The sequence below is a fragment of the Papio anubis genome, chromosome 1 (assembly GCF_008728515.1).
Source record: "Papio anubis isolate 15944 chromosome 1, Panubis1.0, whole genome shotgun sequence".
NCBI classification, from domain to species: domain Eukaryota; kingdom Metazoa; phylum Chordata; class Mammalia; order Primates; family Cercopithecidae; genus Papio; species Papio anubis.
The window spans coordinates 116262143-116286742 of record NC_044976.1 but is presented as its reverse complement, the minus strand read 5'-3'; the positions used below and the strand labels follow the sequence as shown (position 1 = coordinate 116286742).

The following is a 24600-nucleotide window of genomic DNA, read 5'->3' as shown; positions in this document are numbered from 1 at the left end:
TGCTGTCCTACACTAAATCTTGTAATAGCAAACACAGATGATGAACATTTAAGATTACAGTGACTTCCTAGCCCTGTGGTTAAATTTGGTGACTGTAGTCAACATGGTAAGATGAAGGTGACTTGAATTCTGATCCGAATTCTACCCCTTATTAATGTGGGATCTTGGACAAGTCACACTGGGTCTCCATTTCCTTCTCTGAAAATGAGGAGGTCACACCAAATGGCACACTGAGGCTATGTCCAAATTGTGAGTACTACATGACGACAAAGGGTATGCCACGTCTAAGATTATTGAAGAAAGTTTATTCTCATTCTCTGAAACTCTTATGCTCTGACCTTCTACATCTGGTAGGAGTGGCACAGGCCTGCAAAGCCCCTAAGTGGCTGTCACTGTCCAGGCCTTTTGAAATGAAGCACATCCAGCACACTTGAGGACATAGTGGAGCAGCAAAGCACACCATTCCTGAAAATCAATCACAAGTATAACATATAGTGTGAGTTTACTCTCAGGTAGCTTTTTCTGCCCCAGAGATCCTCAGACTCTGGAGGCATGCTTAATCTAGAGTAAGCTCAAAGACGGCCCAGATCTGTGGAATTACTTCTCTTGCAAAGAATCTTTCTAGGTCAAAATGAACACAGAACCTGAAAGTGAAAGACTGCTCAGTGCCAAATGTCTTCGTCTACTTGTGGGTACTAAGAAATAGCCACATCCATTTGTCATAAGCTAGGCTGTTATTACATTGCTTAGCATTCTTCTACATCCTACCCAGGACACCATGCAACAGGATTTTTAAATATCCAGTATCTTGGTAACATAAATAAAGAGGAAAGCATGCCCAGTTCTGTTATTGATTTTCCTTATATTTGCAGAACTTTTTGAGGTTAAGGATTTTCTTCACGACTGTGTCCCTGAAAGGTTATTATGATATCTACATAATAAATTAACACTTAAAAAATCTGAATGTGAGAACATTCTGATTTCTTTGGTGGTTTTATTGCTTTGTTTTGTTAACAGAAAAAAACTCCAGGACCTCCGTTTGGTACTCAGATTTGGAAAGGCCTTTGCATTGAGTCCAAACAGCTAGTGAGTGCCCCACGTGCCATACTCAAGAGCCCCAGTGTGCTACAGATGCGCCAGTTCATTCAGCATGAGGTCATAAAGAATGAGGTGAAACTGAGGCTGCAGGTTTCCCTTAAGGTAATGGAATCTAAGTAACCTGACCCAAAAGAATCAGAAACAGAGCAATCGTTGCTCTTGGTTTCCTAAGAAACCTGAAATTATGTAATTCTACCAATATTTATCTAGTGCAACACAAGGATGTCAGTCTTTCAGAGTAGAAGGTTGAGAAGTAGAAAATATTTAATGGTTCCCATAAGGTGTAGAAATTTTTTTTTTTTTTTTTGAGACGACCTCGCCTATCGCCTCTCTCCAGGCTGGATGCAGTGGCCGATTAGCTCACTGCAAGCCTCCGCCTCCTGGGTTACATTTATTCTCCTGCCTCAGCCTCCCTGAGTAGCTGGGACTACAGGCGCCTGCCACCTCGCTCCTCGCTAGTTTTCTTTTTGTATTTTTTTTTAGTAGAGACGGGTTTCACCGTGTTAGCTGTGAGGGTCTCAATTCCCTGACCTTTGTGATTCCACTGCCTCAAGGCCTCCAAAGTGCTGGGATTATGGCTTGAGGCCACGCCTCGCCTTCTGTGTAGAAATTATTAAGAAGCCCAAAGACATTGAAAAAGTAAGATTTTTTTGTAAGTGATTTCTATATAGAGCCCTCCATCTTTGTCATTATATAGAAAACTGATATAGTGACCACTGGATAAAGACAGAACCACATATTAATATACTTGTCCATGGAGGAAAAGGCTTTGGAAGTGGTCTAAGAATTTGTAAATATATAGTTAATTGTATGATCATGTCTGTAACATCTCAAGTTTGTTTACTCCCTCAGTACAGGGATTGTATGTGTTTTGTTTATGGTTATATGCCTAGCACCTGGCACAGAGCAGGGTATTATTAGTTATGGAAATGGATCAAATACTTATGAAAAAAATAAAGTACATGTCTCTTGGAAGCAAAGACATGAACTAGGCAAATTCCATTTACAGATAAAATTAAAAAACTATACCTGAAAGGATCCTAGACGTTATCTAATCCAACTCCGTCCATTTTATTGATGAGGACACTTAAGTGCAGAGTTAGAAACAGGGCTTCTCTGAGGCCCCCATGCAGTTCTATCCTGTGGCCCTTAAAGCTGTGCTTTTGCACTTTTCAGGTTTTTCCTGTTAACATATTAAGAAAAAGTCTTTTCAGATTGTTTGACTAGTAAACAGTTCTTGAGCATTGTAAACCTATATATTCTTCATTTTTTGTAATATTTCAAGTTGATGACCATTTTTGTATCTCTCTCTACCTAATTCCTAGTTTTTGTGTGTTTATTTTATTCTGCTGATTTAGGATTACATAAACCATATTCTGAAGAAAGAAGATGAGCTGCAGGAAATGATGGTTAAGGATTCCAGAACTGAGGAGGAGAGAGGCAATGCCGCTGATCTCCTCAAGCTGGTTATGGTGAGAAAATGCCTTGTATACCCGTCGTCTTACTATTATTTCAATATTAAATGTTTCAAGACAAAATACCGTGGAAAAAATAGCTGCTTCTGCCACTTTCATGAAGTATTTGCTCTCTCCTCATAATTTGCAGTTTTTGTGGCAATCCATTTCTCTATATATTGCATTTTCCAAATACATTTTAGGCTCTTCCTTCATAAATAATTCTGAAGGCCCTTAAATAAAACTTTTTGTTGTCTTCAAAAGAAATTGGTATTTATTGAAATACTGAATGATGAGTGAAATAGGAAAGAAGAAGAAATAGGAATTTTTACAACTTAAAATCATTTCCATTTTTAGACATTAGTTAATTGGAAGGAATGACCTACAAAAATTAATTTTATATCAGTATTTTTAAACTAATTCATGTTATAGTAATTTTTACAAAAGATCAACTTGAGAGAATGTTTCTAAACAAAGTAAGTCTTGTAAGTAATATAATCATCGCCATTAAGTAATTCTATCTTCATTTCAGTCTTTCCCTAAAATGGAGGAAACTACAAAAAGTCATGTTACTGAAGGTGAGTTGCATTTAATATTCTTCTGCTGTATATTTACAAATTTCAAAGGAATCATCTTAAATACACTTATCAGTCATTCTGTTATCTGCTAACAAGACACCATGTACCTGTCTCCATTCTTGTATTGGCCATGTTGTGTTGTGGTGGTTTATTTTTGTAAATTATTCTGCATGTATTGTTCTGCCTGAGCTTTGAGATCCTAGAAAACCATAATTTTCTCTCATTCATCTTTAACTTTCATCCATTAAGTGAAAAATGTTGACATTTGACTTTTATGTTAGCCTCAGCTATAATGAAGATATAGGAAGGAAACCGTCAACCAACCAACAGCCCGCCTTCCCACACACAGAACTTTTGAGCAACTACACTGTTATCAACAAAGCCTTGCACTGTTTTACACTGTATGTAGTGCAAGTAGATTACTCTTAGATCTCATTCAAAGAGTATTCATTTGGGGGTATATGTACACAGCCCTAACAAATGTGGCTAGATGGTTTCATAGCTCACAGCAAACAAGCAGTAGAGAATTTGGTGGGATTTTGTTTCGTTGGCCATATGGCAAAAATCATAAACTGGCAGCTATGGGCTTCATTCATCCCACAGATAGGTTCTGAGTATCCTCCACAATGTGGGCTTGTACAGTTGTTTTTGTTGTTGTTGTTGTTCTTTATCCAGACTTTTTCCTCTTGAAATCTCACATTGTTACATAGTAAGTTTGGCTAAAGATAATTGGCAGCTGCTTCTTTAGAATGAGCATAACAGGAGTCCATCACAACCCCTTATGTCTCCCTGTCCCTATACTCTGTGGTCACTCTTTTACCCTGGACAACTCCTGTAGTTGGGTGGCCAGATTTAGTGAATAAAAATAGAGAAGGCGTAGTTAAATTTTAGATGAATGACAAATAATAATTTTTGTTAGTATAAGTACACTATAGTTTGGATGTTTGACCCCTTTAAATCGCATGCTGAAATTTGATCCCCAGGCCGGGACTGGTGGCTCTTGCCTGTAATCCTAGCACTTCGGGAGGCCAAAGTGGGTGGATCTCTTGAGACTAGGAGTTGGAGTCCAGCCTGGGCAACATGGTGAAACCCCATCTCTACAGAAAATACAAAAAACAAATTAGTCGGCTGTGGTGGTGCATGCCTGCGGTTCCAACTACTCTGGAGGCTGAGGCGGGAGGATATCTTTCGCCTGGTAGGTGGTGATTGCAATGAGCAGCGATCATGCCACTGCACTCCAGCCTGGGCAACAGCGCAAGGCCCTGTCTCCAAACAAAAGAAAAGAAAAGAAATTTGATCCCAAATGTTAGAGAGAGGTGGGGCCTAATGGGAGGCATTTGGGTCGTTGGGGTGGATCCCTCATGAATGGCTTGGTACCTTCTGCCCTCTTGGTGAGGTGAATTCCCACTCTATTAGTTGCCATGAGAGCTGGTTGGTAAAATGAGTCTGGAATCTCCCCTCCCTCTGTTGCTTCCTTTTTCATGATGTGATATCTATACATACCAGCTCCCCTTCCCCCACTGCCATGAGTGGAAGTAGCCTAACGCCCTCACCAGAAGCAGATGCCAGCACCATGCTTCTTGTACAGCCTGAAGAATTGTGAGCCAAAGAAATCTCTTTTCTTTATGAATTACACAGCCTCGGGTATTATTTTATAGCAACACAAAGCAGGCTAAGACACAGTGTGTCCCCGGAAGCCTGGGATATACTTATACTAAAAAGTCGTTTATTTGAAATGCAAATTTAACCAGGGTCCCTCTACTTTATCTGGCAACGCTACCCTGTAGCTTTTGAATTTTTAACCTCTGGGACAAGTGAACAGGCACAACAAGGAAAACACATAGGTTTTCCAAAAGTGAAGTAAAAACTAACGTATTTTTTTAAACAAACAGTTCCAGGAAATAAACAGTTGTTGCATACTTATAGCTGTCCCTGACATATTAATTTAAATGATCCTAAATCAACATTCCCCCATAGTATTTCCTAAAACACTCATCTATGAGAAGGCCCCACCAAAAATGAGTTTCATGTTAAAAGAAGTTTGTATAATGCTTCATATTGTCTTATTTTCTTAGAGAGTCACATGTACATTAATTAATTAAAGATGCAGAAAAGTAGTGAAACCTATTTAACCTTGTATAAATCAGTGTTTCCCAAGCTCATGTAACCATGAAACATGAAAATATTTTCCTTCTTTTAATCTCCCGTTGACATCCCATCGAGATCATGTTTTGTGAATAAACTGAGAATTGCTGTCTAAATTGTTGAACAACCATTGTCTTATTCAGGAAGCAGGAAAATATTCAGAAAAACAATTTCAATATCATGGTTAATTTGTTTTAAGGTTTGCTGCCTCAGATATGAGGAAATTCAGTTAAGCAGAACACCACTTCCCCTAATAATATGGGAGAAAGGAGAGATCACTGCATTTTACATTTTGACTATAAGTTGCGTGTTTTCTGGTAGGATATTTCATAAAAGTAGTCTAGTTTACGGTTGTATTACAACTTGGTCATGTAAATCCTAGTAAACTCTTGATAGATTAAATATAGTCTCTTAACAGGTATCTCAAATGAGTAATTGTGTACTGATTGTGTGTTGTCCTATGAAGAAGTGGGGATAAAAGTTAAATACATCTGTGTTTAAAGTTGCAGCTCACCTAACTGATTTATTCAAGCAATCTTTGGCTACGCCTCCAAAATGTCCATCAGACACATTTAGGAAAGATTTCTTTGAAAAGAAATGGAGGTAAGTTAATCCAATAATGTGTTCTAATTAGTATTAGGCATGCAGTGATTGAGGAAATGGAATATGCAGGTGCTATAACTTTTGGTGACTACATCAATGAATTCACAGCCCTTCATCTCCCATACTATTAACAATTCATCATATAGTGGTGAGGGTTTTTGGTTTTGTTTTTAAGCTGAAATCATTGCCCCTTTTCACCATACTTTCCTTTCCTTTCACATAGGCACACAGCATCCTCAAAACGCTGGAAAGAAAAGATAGACAAAACGAGGTAATTCTACCCCAAAATGCACATAAGCACCTGAAAGAGCCCAGAGTAATAGACTCTGAGAATGGGATAGGCCAAAATGTCCTACCAGGCACCCAGATGTTATTTGACTCTCTTCCGCAACATGTCTACCAAGTGGTCATTCAGCTTTATGTGACGACGCCACTGTCTCTTGAGGAAACCCATTTGACCATTAGATAGATCCTCTTCCTCTCCTAAGCAAGAAAGCTGTCCAGGCCTTCTCTGTGCTTTTGGCGATTCTAATATACCAATAAATATTCTGGAACTTTAATGCAGAACACAATCATAAACTTTCAAGGTTCTTATAATTCACAGGAGGAATGTGCTCTAAGCGTTATATGGTTTGGTTTCCTTTTAGTCCTAGGTGGGGATTTCAACTCCAGCTCGTTTGTCATAGAGAAAAGAAGCCGGATATAGTTGTTGAGTATGTAGCGGTACATATGATACTATCTATTGTACATATTTGCATGGCTCCTCTTCAGGATGACTTCAGGATTAATATGTTTCTTCATAAACATGTCAGGGTTGTCTTGTGAAATGTGTTAGGGGAGTGCTGAGATAAGACTTTAAGCCTCATGGGTCACCTCCCCTATTCGAGGTCAAACTAGAAGGGATATACTGTCTGCAGGGAGGATAGCTTAAGTTTTACATGACATGACAGTCTTCATAAGGAAATGAAGACTCAAATAAATGGCTATACCTGAGTGTCTTTATGCTAGGTTTCATGAAGAATGGACACTCATGGAGAAATATGATAGGGCAAAAAAGCACAATCTAATGGTAATAAGCTGGGGGACTGAGGCAAGATCTGTTGCTCATATTCCTCTCTGTGCATCTGTGTCTTCAGAGATAAGGATGCTCCTTTCCTGCAGGTATTGCAAGGGCATCTCTCATAAGAGGGTCTTATGAGCTGCTTCAGGGGAAGGGCAGAAAATCGTTTCTAGGTTTTATGTCCTGCTTCAGGGAAGAAGGGCAGAGGCAAGGTGAGAGTAACCTTCCTGCTTCTGCCATTTTCTCACATTCCTTCAGCTGAAAATATTCAGTGTGTCAAGCTGCCATATTTTAAGGTAATGTGCCCTGAAGCCCATTATTATCAGAATATCCCTAAGAGCTTCTCCAAGAGACCATGATTGCCTGAGAGGAAGGAGATTGAGAGATGGGGGATAGGATGAGATAGAGACTTCATTATTATGTACTCTTGAGTGTTCATTAAACTGTGTACATACGCTTGTATTATCTATACAAATTTATTAAATTTTGAAACATTAACAATTTCAAGTTTTAACTTATAGGTATATAATGGCAAGCCAGTGAAAGTTTTTTGAAGAAGAAGAGTAAAGCATATAATTAGATGAGTGTCACAGAAAGACAAGTGTTGGCAATGTGGAAAATGACCTGGGTCAAGGAAAGAGCAAGTTTCAAGGAAATAGAAGCTGGTCAGCAAATGTCAGATGATTTAGAAGAATTAGAAATGGGATTGAAAAAAGAAATTTGGGTTTATCAGTTACAAGATTGATTAGCTTCTTTTGTGAGAATAAGTTTAAGAGAGTGGTGGGCAGCAACCAGACTGCCATAGATCGGCGAGTGAATCCAGTGACGTAGTAGAGATAAGAAACTTTTAATGGGAAGTGAAAGTTGAAGTAAGGTTGTATTTTGATCATGCCTGTCTGGTATTTCCAGACAGGTCAACTAGTATAAGAGCACTGGTCACAGATCCAATCAGTTACAATTTGATTACTTACAGAATGTCTGATGCTGGCTGCTTGTTTCACTTCAGTAACATTTACTTCAGGAGTTCAGTTTGCTCATCAATAAACGGAGGCTAATTGGACTACCAAATAGCAGTCCATAGCAGACCCATAGCAGGTCTCTTTTAGCTCTCACACTGGGGGACTGACGGCTGACTAGCATGTGCAGTTGTCAAGATCATGGGTTTGGAGGCAAGCAACCTGGGTTTTAATTTAGATTCCACCCTTAATTGGTAATATGATTTGGAACAGGTTACTTAACTTCTCTATACTTTGGTTTTTCAACTCATAAAATGAGGACAAAAGTAGTAACTCACAGGGTTATTCTAAGATTAAGTGTAAAATATTTTGCAAAACTTAAGCTTTTTAAGTGCAATAAGCACTTAAAAATGAAAACTATTTCAGGGAGGATTTAGTTCAACTACATTTAACAGACAACTTCCAAATCCGTGCTCATATTAAAAAGGGGCTTATTTTCCTAATGTGAAAGAAGTCAGAGATGGGCAGTTCATGGTAGGAAGCACCACAACATCATCAGGAATTCAGATTCCTTCTTTTTATCTGTTCCATCATTCTTAGTATATCATTTTCATTCTCAAGCTTACTTCCTAGTTGCAAAATGATTGCTGCAGCCCCATGCATTACATTCATATTTCAGGAAGCTGGGAAAGACACAAGGCAAGGACAAGAAAAAGTCTCCCAGCTGAGTCAGCCCTCTCTAAAAGCTCCTGGACTTACCCAGTGACTTCGTTTACATCTCATTGGCTTTCCCTACATAATGTCTCCCCAGTATAGGGGTTCTGGTATTGGAAAACAGGACTATCATGATTGCTTTTATTTAACTCTATAACCACTGACCACATTATTCACAAATCATGCCTCAAGATTCTGTTTTTGGTTTAAGTTTTTTTGTTACTACTGCTACTGAAATTATGAAAACCAGTAGACTCTAGCTGTCATTTAAACCTCAGAGAATTGAAAAACCTCAAGAAGTTTAACCATTACAGGGCTATGTGATTTTTAGCCTTTTGAGACCAACTACAAAATCAAACTAACATCCGGTATCATTATTTCCTATCTTACATGAGAGTCTGATTTTTGAAGTAAGAAATGTGACTGATTCTAAAAGAAGAGAGAATGAACCAAAACAATTTGACAAAAAATATCTAACAAATTAATTCTTATCAGTTTTATTGTTAGTGATTGCATTCACTGTTGTGGGATTTAGAGCTAAAGCACAAACAAATAACACTTTAAAATGTTCCATGTCTTCTTTTGCATCATTATGGAAACATCAACCAGGAAGGAAATTGAGACAACACAAAATTATCTAATGGATATTAAGAACCACAGAATACCACCCTTTTTTAAGTCTGAATTGCACCAGTTATATCAGTCTCAGGTAATTGACTATAATGAACAATAATCTAATAAAAGTTTTTATAAAAGTTGATATGTTGCATATGTTATTATGTAATCTATCTTTCCTGATGCTGTTTAATTCTTTCCTGCATCGACCTGACTGACTAACCTACACCCTTCAAATCCATATTCTCACAAGCATGTGATAGGGAAGACTAATGTCAGGTCTTGCACCTAAATAGAAGTTCTCTGCAATGCATTACTCTCACTCCCTGATCCTGCCTTTCAGTCTCTCTGTTAATCACTCTCTCCCATCTATGTTAAGCCTTTTTAGGCAGAATCTTTCCTATCATTGACCCTCCTCTGATAACCCATTTTGAAGTTTTTATTCAGTTAAAATTTCCTCACCCATCAGCTGCTAAGATAGCACTAAGAGATCGTGAGTTCTTGGAAGCTCAGGGAGGGAGAACGCTCTTCTCCTGTTCTATTTCAGCTTAACTGTAGGACCACAGCCCTGACCTTCCCCTCACTGGCCAAAAGTTCATTAAAACCCTGAAGCAAAGTGAGTATTTTCATGTGTTCAGAACACCCTGCATTTCTGTGAAAATTTCAGAAGAAATTATGGGAAATTATGACTAGTTAACAAAAGCTAGAATTGGGTTAATCAGTCTCTTATAGAATTTCAGTTTGTAAACTTTATTTTCAGGGCATTAAAAATATGTTTTCATTATTGCTTATCAATTTAACATATTTGTAACAGTTGAATTTCAGCCGTGTATAAGTCTAAAATAAGGTTTTTTTTCCTTTCAGTTTAATCATCTGGACAGTCTTTCCAAAAAACTGCCTCCTTTTACAAAGAAAAATGAAGATGCAAATGAAATGGCTGTTCAAGATACATCTGATCTTAATCTAGGTAATATGTTAGCATAGCACATACTCCTCTTAAATGTCCATAACTGAATAATACCTGACAGCGGCCTCTTAGGACATAACCACTGATAGCTGATGCCATAGCCTACAGTGACGTGCATATTACAGATCTGGCTGAGTTATATGAGAAAACTAAGATGTAAATAACATTTTGTTTTCATCCTGTATGCTTAAAATTGGCCTAAATGCATTTAGGAGACCCGACTAATTTAAAAAGCAGGGGAGTAATGAAAGTTCATTGGGGAACAAGACATTCATAAGATCTCAAAATATCAACCCACATATTACTTACAAATTATAAGGAGGAAAATGTATCTTTACAATGGAGACATTGAGCATTTTCTACCTTAACTAAGTCATCAAACTCCTACCAACAATGAGACAACCTAGCAGTGAGTGAGTTCTTGTGTGATGCAACACAAAGTGCATAGATTCTTGATATAGTCTGGCTTTGTCCCCACCCAAACCTCATCTTGAATTCCCAAGTATTGTGGGAGGTACCTGGTGGGAGGTAATTGAATCATGGGGGCAGGTCTTTCCCATGTTGTTCTCGTGATAGTGAATAAGTCTCATGAGATCTGATGGGTTTATAAGGGGGAGTTCCCCTGCACAAGCTCGCTGTCTATTTTCTTGCTGCCATTTATGTAAGACATGACTTGCTCCTCCTTGCCTTCCACCGTGATTGTGAGGCCTCCCCAGCTATGTGGAACTGGGAGTCCATTAAACCTTTTCCTATAGACATACCCAGTCTTGGATATGTCTTTATAACCAGTGTGAAAACCGACTAATACAATCCTATAGAGAATTCTTGCCAAAAATGCTTAACCAGAATCTAATCAAGAGGAAACAGAGACAAATGTCTACCAAAATGTAGACATTCTGTAAGACTACCAGCCTAGCCTCTTCAAAAATCAATATCATTAAAACAAAAAAGATGGGATGATTGTTCTAAACTGAAACAGACTAAAGTGATATAAAAACTAATGTGAAACCTAAGCTTTGATTAGATCTTTGGTTGAGGAAAAAACAGCTGTAAAAGATATTTTGGAGAAACTGCACAAGTTTGATTAGGAGACTGTGTAAGAGAGGACATTGTTAAATTACTGTTAATTTCTTGGGTATGATGATGGTGCTGTGAATATGTAGGAGAATGTCTTCATTTTCAGGAGCCGCATGCTGAAGAATTTAGGGATGAAATAAAATTTAGTGTTTCTCTCTGGTAAACTGAGTAGTTAAAATACCCAGATAGAGGAATTTTCTACTGTAGAGTACGATACTTGAAGTTCCTGTTTGTTAAAGGCAAACATTATATCATATTTTAAGAATCCCTGCCTCTTAATGGCTTTCTTATATTTAGTCTTTCTAAAGAGAGTGGGAGAAAAGGTACCTTGTTCATTGTAAAACACCTTGTTCAATGTTTGTTCATACAAACAGTAGTAGTCATTATATCATTGTACGAAATATCACTTTGTAAGGTTCATGTCGGGTTTTCTAGATTTCGAGCCACGTAAGGTTTCAGAACAGAAGTCCTCAAGTGTGGCTAGCCTTCCAAAACCAGAGATTTCTGCGGCTAAGAAGGATTTCACTGCTCAGAACCAAACAGAAAATTTAACAAAATCTCCTGAAGGTATGGCAGTCATTTTTTTATCTTACTGTTTCTTGAAACTGAACATTATGCCTTTTTGGCTTATGGGAGATGGCACTAGGAAGCATGGTTGAGAGTTACAGAAAAAAATTGAGAGGGTCACAGATCCTGGGACTACACAGCTTTGCAAAGCTTCTTAATACATCAAAGTATCTTCAATAACATTTTTGAGAATGACTGAAAGTTCCAGATTGAAGGAAAGAAACATAAAGCAATATTTTTTGATGTTATTTTATTTCATTTTACTTAATTTTTTCCCTTTTAATTATCTAAGAACTTGTATGATTTATTGAAGATCAGACAACACCTGACAGTTTTTCTCGAGTAGTCAAAAATTTGGTACTTAGATTTACCTGTTATCTCAGTACTTTCTTGGTCCTGCAGGTGCTAGAAGAAAAACATAAGATGTAGTCTCTATCTTACGTAGCACATAATCTTACTGGACTAGCAGAAATTGAAATACAGAATAATACAGGATTATATCTAGTTACAATAGAGTCACATCATGCTGATTTCACTAAGATAATTCAACTAAATATAGTTGGTCACAAAAGAGAGATAGAGAGAGTAATTTGCATTGTGTAGATAATTTTGCCACCACTTGGTTCCTGTGGGCATGTTGCATGCTTAATGTGAGGTGGGAATCTACAGATGGGTTTCAGTTATCTCTTATAGAGCAAGTATTTTGCCACATTTAAGGATGAATTAAAAGATTTACCTGGCCAGGCACTGTGGCTCATGCCTGTAATCCCAGCACTTTGTGAGGCCGAGGCGGGCAGATCACTTGAGGTCGGGAGTGCAAGACCACTGGCCAACATGGTGAAACCCTGTATCTGCTAAAAATACAAAAATTAGCTGGGCATGGTGGCGCGTGCCTGTAATGCTAGCTACTGAGGAGGCTGAGGCGGAGAATCGCTTGAATCTGGGAGGCAGAGGTTCCAATGAGCTGAGATCGTGCCACTGCACTCCAGCCTAGGCAACAGAGTGAGACTCTATCTTAAAAAAAAAGAAAAAGAAAAAAGAAAAAGGATTTACCCCATACAAGACTTTTGCATTTCTGACTTAAACTTCTCTCCTACAAGTTTTATTCGTTCAGTGGATAATTACTCAATGCCTACTGTGTGCTAGGCATTGTTCTAGGCATGGATATACAACAGTGATGAGACCCCTCCCATGTCTGATGGAGCTAGACCTCTCACATATTATGGGCAAATGTAGACAATATGTAAACAAATAAATAACTCAGATAAATTCAGGTTGTAATAAATATTATGACATAATAAAACAGTACAATGTATGGAGAGTGACTTGGGGAGAGGGACAACATCCCATTAGGAGATTAGAAGGCCTCTCTGTGAAAAAATAGTTGAGTTGAGACAAGTACAAGAAGGAGTTAGCCCTGCAAAGATTAGGAGAGAGGAATAGTTCATGTAGTGAGAATAGCAAGTATGAAGGTCCTGAGGGGAAGAAACATTAAGGAGGCATGTAGCTAGAACAAAATGAGCAACGGAAAAAGTAGAAGGAGATGAGCTCAGACAGAGGGGCAGAGATGAGATCATGTAGTACTTCTCAGTGCAGTTTTATTCTAACATCAGTGGAAGGTTTTGAGCAGGGTAGTTATATGGCTAACTTATTTTTAAAAGATCACTCTGTGAGGATAACCACTCGTGGCAAGGAAAGGGAGGAGTGAGAAAATGAGCAAGCAAGGAAGAAGCAACTGAAGTGGCACATGTGAGAGTTGCTAAAGACCTGGGCTATGATGGGTGAAGTGGGAATGGTGAGAAGGAAATTAATAGGAACTATATCATGAGGGTGGAGCCAATAGAATTTGCTGCTCAAGAGGATGCAGGAGTGAGACAAAAAGAGGAATCAAGGATGATTCTTGGGTTAAACCGATTGTGAGGCTGAGAATTTGTAGTTTTGATGAGTTCGCACGTGGCACTGATGTTGCTGATATAGGTTCATGCCTTGAGAATGGCTGTCCTGAGGCAAACTCTAGAAGGTAAAAGTCAGGCAGAGGAAGAGCCAGTAAAGGCCATTAAGAAGAAGCCAGTAGGCCAGGCACGGTGGCTCACACCTGTAATCCCAGCACTTAGGGAGGCCGAGGCGGGCGGATCTCTGAGATCAGGAGTTCGAGACCAGCCTGGCTAACATGGTGAAATCCTGTTTCTACTAAAAATACAAAAAATTAGCCAGGCATGGTGGCATGCACCTGTGATCCCAGCTACTCGGGAGGCTGAGGCAGGAGAATCACTTGAGCCCGGGAGGTAGAGGTTGCAGTGAGCCGATTTCACGCCATTGCACTACAGCCTGGGCAATCAAGAGTGAAACTCCTTCTGAAAAGAAAAGAGAAGAGGAGAGGAGAGGGGAGGGGAGGGGAGGGAAAGGGAAAGGGAAAGGGAAAGGAGCAGCAGCCAGTAAGGTATAGCAGAATGACAGGAGTGTGAAATCACTGAGTGTTTTGAGTGTATCAAATGCCCCTGAAAGGTCAAGCAAGGTGAGGAAGGAAGGTGGGGTTGAACAAGATGGAGATCACTGGTGAACTTAACAAGGGCAGTTTCAGAGCATGGAGGGGGTTGAAGCCTAAGTAAAGTGGGTAATAGAATGGTGGCAGCACAAGACTACACAGCTTTACCCTAGAGTTTTGCTTAAAAGACTAAAGAAATGGGATTGCAGATAAAAGAGGAATATGTAGTCAAGGAAGAGATATTTTTCTAAAGATTAAGCATACTAGAGCCTATTGATTTGCAAATGATGATAATTCCATACCAGGGAGAACCTGATGATGCCAGAGAAAGGGGCACCTAAGGTGCAAGACCGCAAGATCCTAAAGAAGATGGAAGAACATGGCATCTGGGGAAAACCTTGAGTGACAGAATTAACCTTAGATATGAATAGGGTCACCTCCTCCATAGTGACAGGGGAGAAGAGAGAGAATAGGGATACAATTTCAAGCAGGTTGATAGGTTTGGTATGGGGAAGATGGATGAGGGAATTCTAGTCTGATTGCAAAGGAGTGGATATAATGATAGAGCATCAAATCTCTTCCACATAAGCAGGAAAGCAAAACAAGAAGGGAGGGACTGCTTGTGTAAGGTGGTAGTGTTGGTGAGAGACCTCAGTGAGGTCAAATAATTGCCTGCTGGATATGACAGAATAATAAGCTAGAAGAATAGGAGGTGGTAATCCAGAAAGGGTGCTTGAAACAGAGTTTGAAATGGTAAAATCATCGGGGTTGGCAAGGTAAAAAATGTGGCCATGAGACTTTGTGAGGTGGAAAAGATAAAGAAACGCTGTGATCAAGAATCAGATAAGATAGGGTGTTGGATGGATCATCCAGGTGATGTCATCAGGAAAAACAAAGTGGGAGACCCTCTCAGGTGTTAAAATCACCAGTAAATAAAGGGAATGATCGAGAGTGGTCAGTAAATAACAACCACTTGGAGAAGTAGTAACTAATATAGTCTGATGGCACAAGCTTCAAAGAAACAAAGCTTTGAAGGAGGAGAAATAAATTGTTTGAAACACCTACTGCACTCCCAGGTACCGAGGTACTTGAGATAAGGGACAATAATATGACTCCACTGTAAATGGAAAATTAAATTTTGATATAAAAAGTTTAAAGAAATTCAGAGTAGGAAGGAATTAACACAAAGCAATGGAGAAAGCTTTATGGAAGGAATGGTCTTGAAAAATAAACAGAATTTCATAGATTTTAAGATTTAAGAGGTGAATCGCCTGCAACAACCCTCATTTTACCTAAGGAAACTGAAACCTGTTCAAGCAACATCTAAAATCATACAGCAGATTTGTGACTGAGCTAGGGTTAGAATGAATTTCAAGACTCCTTATTCTCTATATTATATTATACTACATTCTCGATGTAGGGAAGAGAAAAGAATATTTATTTTATTTATTAATTCTTTTTTTGAGAGGGAGTCTTGCTCTGTCACCCAGGCTAGAGTGCAGTGGCACGATCTTGGCTCACTGCAACCTCCATGTCCCGGGTTCCAGCGAGTCTCCTGCCTCAGCCTCCTAAGTAGCTGGTATTACAGGCGCCCACCATCATGCCAGCTAATTTTTTTTTTTTTTTTTTTTTTTTTGTATTTTTAGTAGAGATGGGGTTTCACTATGTTGGCCAGTCTGGTCTCAAACTCCTGACCTAGGGTGATCCGCCCACCTCGGCCTCCCAAAGTGCTAGGATTATAGGCATGAGCCACCACACCCGGCCTGAATATTTTATTTAAAATAAAATGAATAAAATGAATGTGTTCAAAAGCTTAAAGGGAGAAATGAACAGGAAATCAGTGTGAGTAGATAAGAGTGTTTTTATCTGGTACTAATACAAGGTGATGTCCAGAAAATACAATAGAGTCAGCTAGAGAAGGTTTGGACTTGCAAAATAAAACGTGGGTTCAGTGCTCACTGTGATAATACTGCATGGAAGCACCGCCAAATCCTGTAGTGGCTTAAAACAGCCAGTCTATGGGCCTGTGGATGTCCATGGCAGCTCTGCCCCAGACTGGCACAAACCAGGGCAGTTTATCCTGGGAGAGGTAGTTGTTAACCATTCACCAGCACACCTCCGGCTGCAGGTAAGGTTCAGGTGTATTCCAGGAATGCCACACTGTAGGAGCCAAGGAGCCACCACACTGGGCAAGCCGTCCTCACAGCAGAGGGTCAAAGCTCAGGAGAGACCAGCAGAAACACATGCTGCACTTCACAGCCTCTGCTCAGCCTGGCACACACTGCCATCCACAGACACATTTGTTGGTTAAAGCAAGTCCCGTGGCCAAGCTCAAAGTCAATGGAGCAGAGAAATATACTCCACCTACAGGGAAGCCATCCTCAAAGGGGAAGTAAATAATTGTGAATAAATAATCCAGCCTTCCTCAGCATGGTAACAAGGAACCACTACTGGTTCTTCAGTCGGCTCAGGTCCAGCAGTAATATTGAGATGAACGCACTAGTTGGATTGTACCAGTTGTTCAAATATTAAAGCACCTCAGCTGATAATCAGCCACTGCTCCAAGACCCTCAAGGACTCCCTCCCCCATGATCCCGATTCCTGGAGAAGCCCTAGGCAGGCTCAGTGGAATAATAATCTGCGTGTTTTATGGGAGTCAGTCCAGTACAGAGCAGAGCTAAGAGTACAGGCTCTATCTGGGTTCACATCCGGGCTCCTTGTGTAATAGCTATGAACACTGGGCACATTATTTAAACCCTTTATCTCTTCCTGTTTCTCTTCTGTAAAGGGGAAATAATGCTATATACATCACAAGGCTGTGAGAATTAAATTAGTTAATGTATGTAAAATACTTAGCACAGTGCCCAGCTCATGATAAACTCCATACCATATTTACTATTAATAATAATAGTATGAGCAACAAATTAGTACTTATTAGACTGATACATGCACGCACACAAAGCAGTAATACACATATGGCAAGGATATGAACCAAAACTGTACCAAGCTACTGGAATGGTTGCCTATGCAGAGAATGGTGATCAAAGGGAATAAATACATTAAAACACTGATCACTGAGTTCCATTCCCAGAGATTCTGATTCTGTTTTGGTCAGGAATAGGGCTTTACTGGCATGTGGACTGGAAATCTCTGTTCTTCCAAAAGCAGCCCAGGAGACTGTGATACACGAATGGGTTTGGGACACACCGAGTAGTAAAAGGAGCATGTTCCTTGTGGTTCCAACACACTTAGGTCCACATTCCAGCCCTGACTCTCATTATAGTTTCTTGGACAAGTTATTTAATCCTCTGATCCTCTGTTTCCTTTGGTAAACAAACAAAAAAAAGACACTGCAACTATATTAGTTAGGACTTTTCAGTTTACAGCCATGAGAACTTAAATTCAAATTCACTTGAACGACACCAACGAAAAAGGAAATTTATTGGTGACCAGAAGCAAACCACAGAAAAGTGGCTGTGTGGCTGTGGTGCTAGCCCAGGGGCATTTGGCTTCAGGTACTCTGGCTTTCCAGGAAAGTATTCGTGTCGTCTGAATGCCTGTTTCTCTCCATATCCTCCCTGCCTCCACCATGACCCATCCCTACTTGTTCTTGTTTGGTTTTATCCTCTCCTACAAAGGACAGGTTATTTCCATGTGGCAGAGATCATGACCATAAAGGCCTAAGATTCTGATTCTTCCAGATCCATAACCTAGTATGTAAGATGGGGTTATCGCTGTCCGCTTCAGTGGAAATATCCAGTGATGGGACCTCATTGACTGGGCTTTGCTCCTCATGGTTGGGACCAGGGATGTCCTGGCACCAGATGTGTGTGGCAGGAGTTTGCATAGAGATGGAGGATGGGAAGAATGCTGAGCAGTCCAAGATTATAACTGCCAGAGCCCCCTCATTCAGGTATAAAAACGTGTGGCACTCACCTGCAGATCGTGGACACTCAAATATTAGTCCCCTTCCTCTTCCTCTCTTCCTGATTTGAATGCAGGAAAGGATTTTTTTTTTTTTTTTTTTGAGACGGAGTCTCGCTTTGTCACCCAGGCTGGAGTGCAGTGGCCGGATCTCAGCTCACTGCAAGCTCTGCCTCCCGGGTTCACGCCATTCTCCTGCCTCAGCCTCCCGAGTAGCTGGGACTACAGGCGCCTGCCACCTCGCCCGGCTAAGTTTTTGTATTTTTAGTAGAGACGGGGTTTCACTGTGTTAGCCAGGATGGTCTCGATCTCCTGACCTCGTGATCCGCCCGTCTCGGCCTCCCAAAGTGCTGGGATTACAGGCTTGAGCCACCGCGCCCGGCCAGGAAAGGATTTTTAACTACCGTGATCTAAAATACCATTCTTATTTCCACCTCCCGGATCTGTGGAACAAAGACACACAGCTACTGCTGCATGGATTTCCTACACTTGCTCATTCCCTCATGTAACTGAGGAAAAGAACAAGTCACCGAATTTAGTGATTTGAAGATTTAATTTTATGGCTTAATTTATCTATCCTTACTAAACACTTTTTAAAACTATAAATATAGTAGTAGAATCAAAATTATTGGGATTTGTTTTTACTCATTAGTTTCAAGAAATCTTTCAGAGTTAATGTTGTATTGTATTATATATTGTTGATTTAGTTGACGGAACCTTGAAGACCTGGGTATAATTCAGTTCATCCTAGGCAAGCCACTTGACTTCTTAGAATCTTATTCTTCTCATTTATTAAAAAATGGATGCTAATAGCATCTGTACTGCCCACCTTATAGGGTTGTGTGAGGACCCGTATTAGGTCATGTATGTAAAATCACTTTGTAAAATGAAAAGGCAAGAATTAACAGAAGACTTTTCTCCTTTTAAATAAGCTCTTTAAACTAAAAATAGAACTGCAATTTGACCCAGCAATCTCATTACTAGATATACAGCCAAAGAAAAAGAAATATTTCTATCAAAAAGACACATACACTCACATGTTCACTGCAGTAATGTTCACGATAGCAAAGACGTGGAACCAACCTAGGTGCCCATCAATGATGGATTGGATTTTTAAAATGTAGTACATGTACACCATGGAATACTATGCAGCCATGAAAAAGAATGAAATCATGTTCTTCGCACCAACGTGGATGCAGCTACAAGCCATTATTCTGTGCAAATTAATGCAGAAACAGAAAATCCAAAATCACATGTTCTCACTTGGGTAGAAACTAAATCTTGGATACTCGTGGGCATAAAGAGGGGAACAAGACAGCGGGGACTCCGAAAGGAGAGAGGAAGGGAGGAGGCAGGCTGAAAAACGTCCTATTGGGTACTATATTCACTATTTGGGCAGCGTGATCATGCATTATACCCTTGTAACAAACCTGCAGTAAATCTAAAAGAAAAATTGAAATTAAATAAAATAAATAAAAATAAATAAGCTCTTTGAAAAGCAAAGAAGAAAAATTTCCAAGTTGGTTTATGTTCTTATATATTCTGATATTATTTCCAATGTCTTTGAATAAAATGTCCATGTGGCATAATTTAAGCTTTCTCTCTAACAGAACCAGAATCTTATGAGCCTGTGAAAATTCCAACCCAGTCCTTGCTGCAGGATGTTGCGGGACAAGCAAGAAAAGAAAAAGTGAAGTTGCCTCGTTATTTGCTGAGTTCCAAGCCTAAGTCTCAACCTCTTGCAAAGGTAAAACAAACATGGGAACAAATGCCCCACAACCAATCAGCATTTGATGTAATTCTTTATTTTTTATTTTTTTCAATCCTGCTCCTTTTGTAGATTTTATGTAATTCTGATTCATTGAAGTTATTAGTTTCCAACCACTGTGTACTGCTATTGACCATATTGATATTGCTATTGATCTCACCATGAAGCTCTTTAAACTTACATCTCACACATGTAAACACAGGCAGTGCTTTGATGGAGCTGGCTCATACAGGCTCCTGGGAGAAATTTTATGAGCCAGTTATCAAACCACTGATAGCTTGAAATCAGCCATGCTGGGAGTACTTGCACCATAAAATTGGTAAACACTAGAAATCAGAATTGTTTTCAGACAGCCAGTTTACCAGCATACTACTACTGGCTAAAGGAATCATTGGCCACCGTTGCCATGACTCTTAGGATAAAATCCAAATGACTTAACATGAGGACAAGGCCCCATTTGCTTCTTCGCCCTCACCCTGTCAAACTCACTATAATTCAGTCATTGTAGATTTCATTCTTTACAAGTACTAAGCTCCTTCCTTCCTCAGAGCCTCTAAGATTAAGATTCCACCCAGTTCTATTGGGAAACCTTCTGGAGTCCACCAGTTTTGATAATTGTCTTTTTTTTCTTCCATGGCACACTGTGTTCATCTCCATCACAGAATTTATTGTTATATATAACTGACAAAATTACAGTACGTCTCAAACTTTAATGTGCCTATGGATTACCTCAGGATCTTATTAAAATTCAGATTCTGACTCACTAGGTCTGGTGTAGGGCATGGGGTTCTGCAGTTCTAACAAACTCTGAGATGATGTCACCGCTGCTGATGTGAGGAATAATAAGGGCACAGACCAATGGTTCTCAAAGTGTGGTTGTCTGACCAGCAGCATTGCCAACACTAAGAACTTGTTATAAATGCAAATTCTTGGGCCCTGCCCCCAACCAACAGAATGAAAAACTCTGGGGGTAAAGTCAGCAATCTGTGTATTATTATTAATGAGTCCTCGAGGAGATTCTGATGGAAGCTAATGTTTGATGACCACTGGCACAGATGGAAGAGCACAGACTCTCGAATCAGGCAAACTTGAGTCTGAATCTTTGCTATGCTACTTACCACTTGAACAATTATCTTTCACTTCTCTGAACTTGACTTCCTTATCCTTAAAAGAAAGCCTAAAATACCTCCCTAAACGGCTGTTGTAAGGATTACATGAGACTATAAACATTCATTTCCTCCAGCAACCAAAAAGTTATTTTCCTCTGGTGACAGGGCCTTTTTTTTTTTTTTTTCTAATCTTGGGAACTCAAAATAGAACCATTTTATTAATTTTTCCTTAATGCAAAGGTGCAAGATTCTGTTGCAGGAAAAGTGAACACATCCTCTATTGCATCTGCCGCCGTTAATAATCCACAGTCATCCCCTTTTGGGTTCCATCTTCTCCCGTCATCAGTGAAGTTTGGAGTGCTTAAGGAAGGACATACCTATGCCACAGTTGTAAAGCTCAAGAATGTTGGAGTGGACTTCTGCAGGTGAGGCCAAGGGACGAAAGGTCTGCCTACCTTTCCCTACCCTGTGACTTGTCTTTGGTCACCTCCATCAGTAAATGTTTATTGGACCGAACTATAATTACTCCTTGAATCTTCACATGATTCATTCAGTCATTTACACACTTATTCATTCATCAACAAATCAGTGAGTGTTTATCGGGCTCCAATTATATGGTAGATACTTCCTTGCCCTCCTATTCATCATTATTCATACTTTGGTAAAAGCAACTCACATCCTGATCTCCACTAGTGGAAAAAAAGGAGGAGGTTGTACAAGTGTTACAGCTACTAATGCACAATAATTGAAAGTCTTTTTCTCAAATCTACTAACTATAATAATACCAGCGGATGTTTGTTTGCACAGTATGATCTGAAAAGCACTTTTAATTACATTGTTTCTGCATAATGGAGGGAAAAACCTTATGAGACTACTATAAAAGGAGAAACTGTGTAACTTGTTTTAACATCTTGTAGGTTAGCAGAGGCCAGACTTCAGATCTCCTAAGTCCCACCATATGCCTTGCTTTACTAATACTTTGTTTTGTGTGAAATTTCAAACCTTTCCATTGGATCAATAAACCATATACCTCTACCAAACCATTCCCAAGTACAAAATGTCCACTATTCTATCTTAAACATAAGCATGTGTATTACTTCCATTAAAATGGAATATATGTTTATTTCAGTTGCAGTCATTTTCAGAGTTCAGTGGTAAGTCCTTCACGAATGTTTGTGATTCTGATTGATGATTGGAAATCAGATAAAACAAAATGATAGAAGCATCCAGTTTGAAAGATCCCTGTCCTATTTCAGTTGTTTCAGTTGAGGCAAATCCCCAGCTTCAGGAATGACCTTTGCTTCCTGAGAAACAATCTGATGTGGAACTCAGGCCACCAAATCACACATTATTATTTTTTAGGTTGTTGCCAACAAGGTGGGTGGGGAGAAATAGAGAGTCAACCTCAAACTAATAAAACTCATTCGTGCGGGTCCTGTCGCTCCAGTATAAAATTTTAGTTTTGGAGATTTCACTCCTCAGCTTGTTAATTCAGCCACGATAGAGCAGACAGCAAGGTTGATGGAGGAAGAAGCAGTGTTGGGGTCAGAGTGGAGGTAGGCTTTCCTTGGCATTTTAATTTACTCCAGGTCTTTAACCTTCAAGCAGAACCCACAAACCACAGGAAGGGAGAGAGATCAATAAGCACCATGTGTGAGCTCAGAGCTTTTCAAGTTCTTCGACATTTTCTGAGCCTTTCTGTTTCTCCTCTCCTCAAACATGCAAACCCCATACCAAGATAGAGCAAGGCTGGCTCCCATGCTCCACTGCCTTCCAAAAGAGCCTTTATTCTTCAACTTAACGACCCAGCTGCCAGCATTTGCGTTCATGCTGGCAGCTACGCTGAAATGCACACACCAGCCAAACAGTCCCACTGCCCAAGCCTGGGCTGCTCATCAGCAACCAGTAACAAAGGGTTGAAATTCAGGTTGGAGCCCATTTTATGCTGATGAAAACTGTTGGAAAGGCAGTTGTGAAATGGGCCCCAGATTCTTCTCCCAATTGAATATTAAAGTTGTTTTTTTAATGGTATGGTCCCGGCTCCTGTGTAGCAAGTATTAACACCTTCCTTATTTTATAACATCCCAGCTTATTCATTGCTCCTGTTTTTCATTATGGCATAAATTTATTTTCATCTTGCTGCCTTGTAGGTTTAAAGTAAAGCAGCCCCCACCCAGCACAGGACTGAAAGTGACTTACAAACCTGGACCCGTAAGTCCTATATGTCATCTATTGTGTGTCCTTGCATGCATGCAAATGAATATGTATAGGTTTCCAGTGAAGTGGGCTTTGAAATCATTCTGCCCATTCATTTTAAACTATGTATAAGTCTAATGTTTTTAATATCATAAGCAAAAGATTTCTGATAGTGATACAGTATGTGGCTTGGTGGCATTCATTCCAGGTGGTAACCATGAGACCGATCCTATGCATAAACAGAGTTAAACTGCCAGCTATGGAAACAATTCCAAAGCTCACCTCACTTGTCCCAATATTACAGTTATGTACTGTTGTATAAAAACTACCGTTTTAAAAAGTAAATCCTTATGCAAACTGAAAAAATAATTATTCCATTCTTTATATTTTATGTAAATCTGATTTGCTCTCTTGGTATTTGCCAGAGAATATTATTTAATGCTATACTAAGAAATCATATTTGTTTGTTTATTTATTTATTTATTTTTATTTTGAGACCGAGTCTCACTCTGTTGCCCAGGCTGGAGTGCAATGGCATGATCTTAGCTCACTGCAACCTCTGCCTCCCGGGTGCAGGCACTTCTCCTCCCTCAGCCTCCTGAGTAGCTGGGATTACAGGTGCATGCCACCACGCCCGGCTAATTTTTGTATTTTTAGTAGAGACAGGGTTTCACCATGTTGGTCAGGCTGGTCTCAAACTCTTGACCTCGTTATCCACCTGCCTTGGCCTCTCAAAGTGACGGGATTCCATGCATGAACCACCACACCCAGCCAAGAAATAATATTTATTAAATTCATAAGTTGCCTCATTTCTCCAAAGATCTCTGAAAATACAAAATAAAAAATGTCAACCTATTCTGACTTTGATACATCCTCCAAAATGTTATGTTTAGTAAAAAATATGCATATTAATAACATATTCTCACTTTAAATTATAATTTCAGAAATATAGGATGATATAAACATAAGTTCATCCTAAAATATAATAGTCACATTTGTAAGTCTTTATCAGTGCATCATCTGGCTGCTTTAACACGCCTTTTACTTCATACTTCACTCAGCAAATTTTGAGTTCCTCCCATATGCCATTGAAAGTGGCCAGGGCACAGAGGATGATAAAAATGAGTAAGACACATGAGACGCTCACAGAGCCAGGCACATAGTGGGTACTCGAGAGAGGTGTGATTCAGTGACAGAATGAAGTGAGTTGGTCTGGCAGACGCGTGACCCACTCATCACAGATGGGAAGAGCGCATAGGCCTATGAGAACGGTGCACAGAAGGA

The 24600-nt window shown here is 39.6% G+C and overlaps 1 protein-coding gene across 6 annotated transcripts in view; it reads left to right on the top strand.

The window, feature by feature from the left end:
* The window catches only part of SPAG17 (sperm associated antigen 17), a 232623-nt gene that overhangs the window by 190296 nt on the left and 17727 nt on the right, over positions 1 to 24600 (top strand). For all 6 annotated transcript variants that reach the window (XM_021922730.2, XM_021922743.2, XM_021922725.2 and 3 more), the window contains 11 exons: positions 1018 to 1200; positions 2457 to 2570; positions 3085 to 3130; positions 5779 to 5878; positions 6102 to 6149; positions 9218 to 9317; positions 10088 to 10190; positions 11703 to 11834; positions 19854 to 19990; positions 21361 to 21545; positions 23271 to 23331. In XM_021922730.2, coding sequence (XP_021778422.2) covers positions 1018 to 1200; positions 2457 to 2570; positions 3085 to 3130; positions 5779 to 5878; positions 6102 to 6149; positions 9218 to 9317; positions 10088 to 10190; positions 11703 to 11834; positions 19854 to 19990; positions 21361 to 21545; positions 23271 to 23331 — 1209 coding nt within the window. The remainder of the gene's footprint in view (positions 1 to 1017; positions 1201 to 2456; positions 2571 to 3084; positions 3131 to 5778; positions 5879 to 6101; positions 6150 to 9217; positions 9318 to 10087; positions 10191 to 11702; positions 11835 to 19853; positions 19991 to 21360; positions 21546 to 23270; positions 23332 to 24600) is intronic.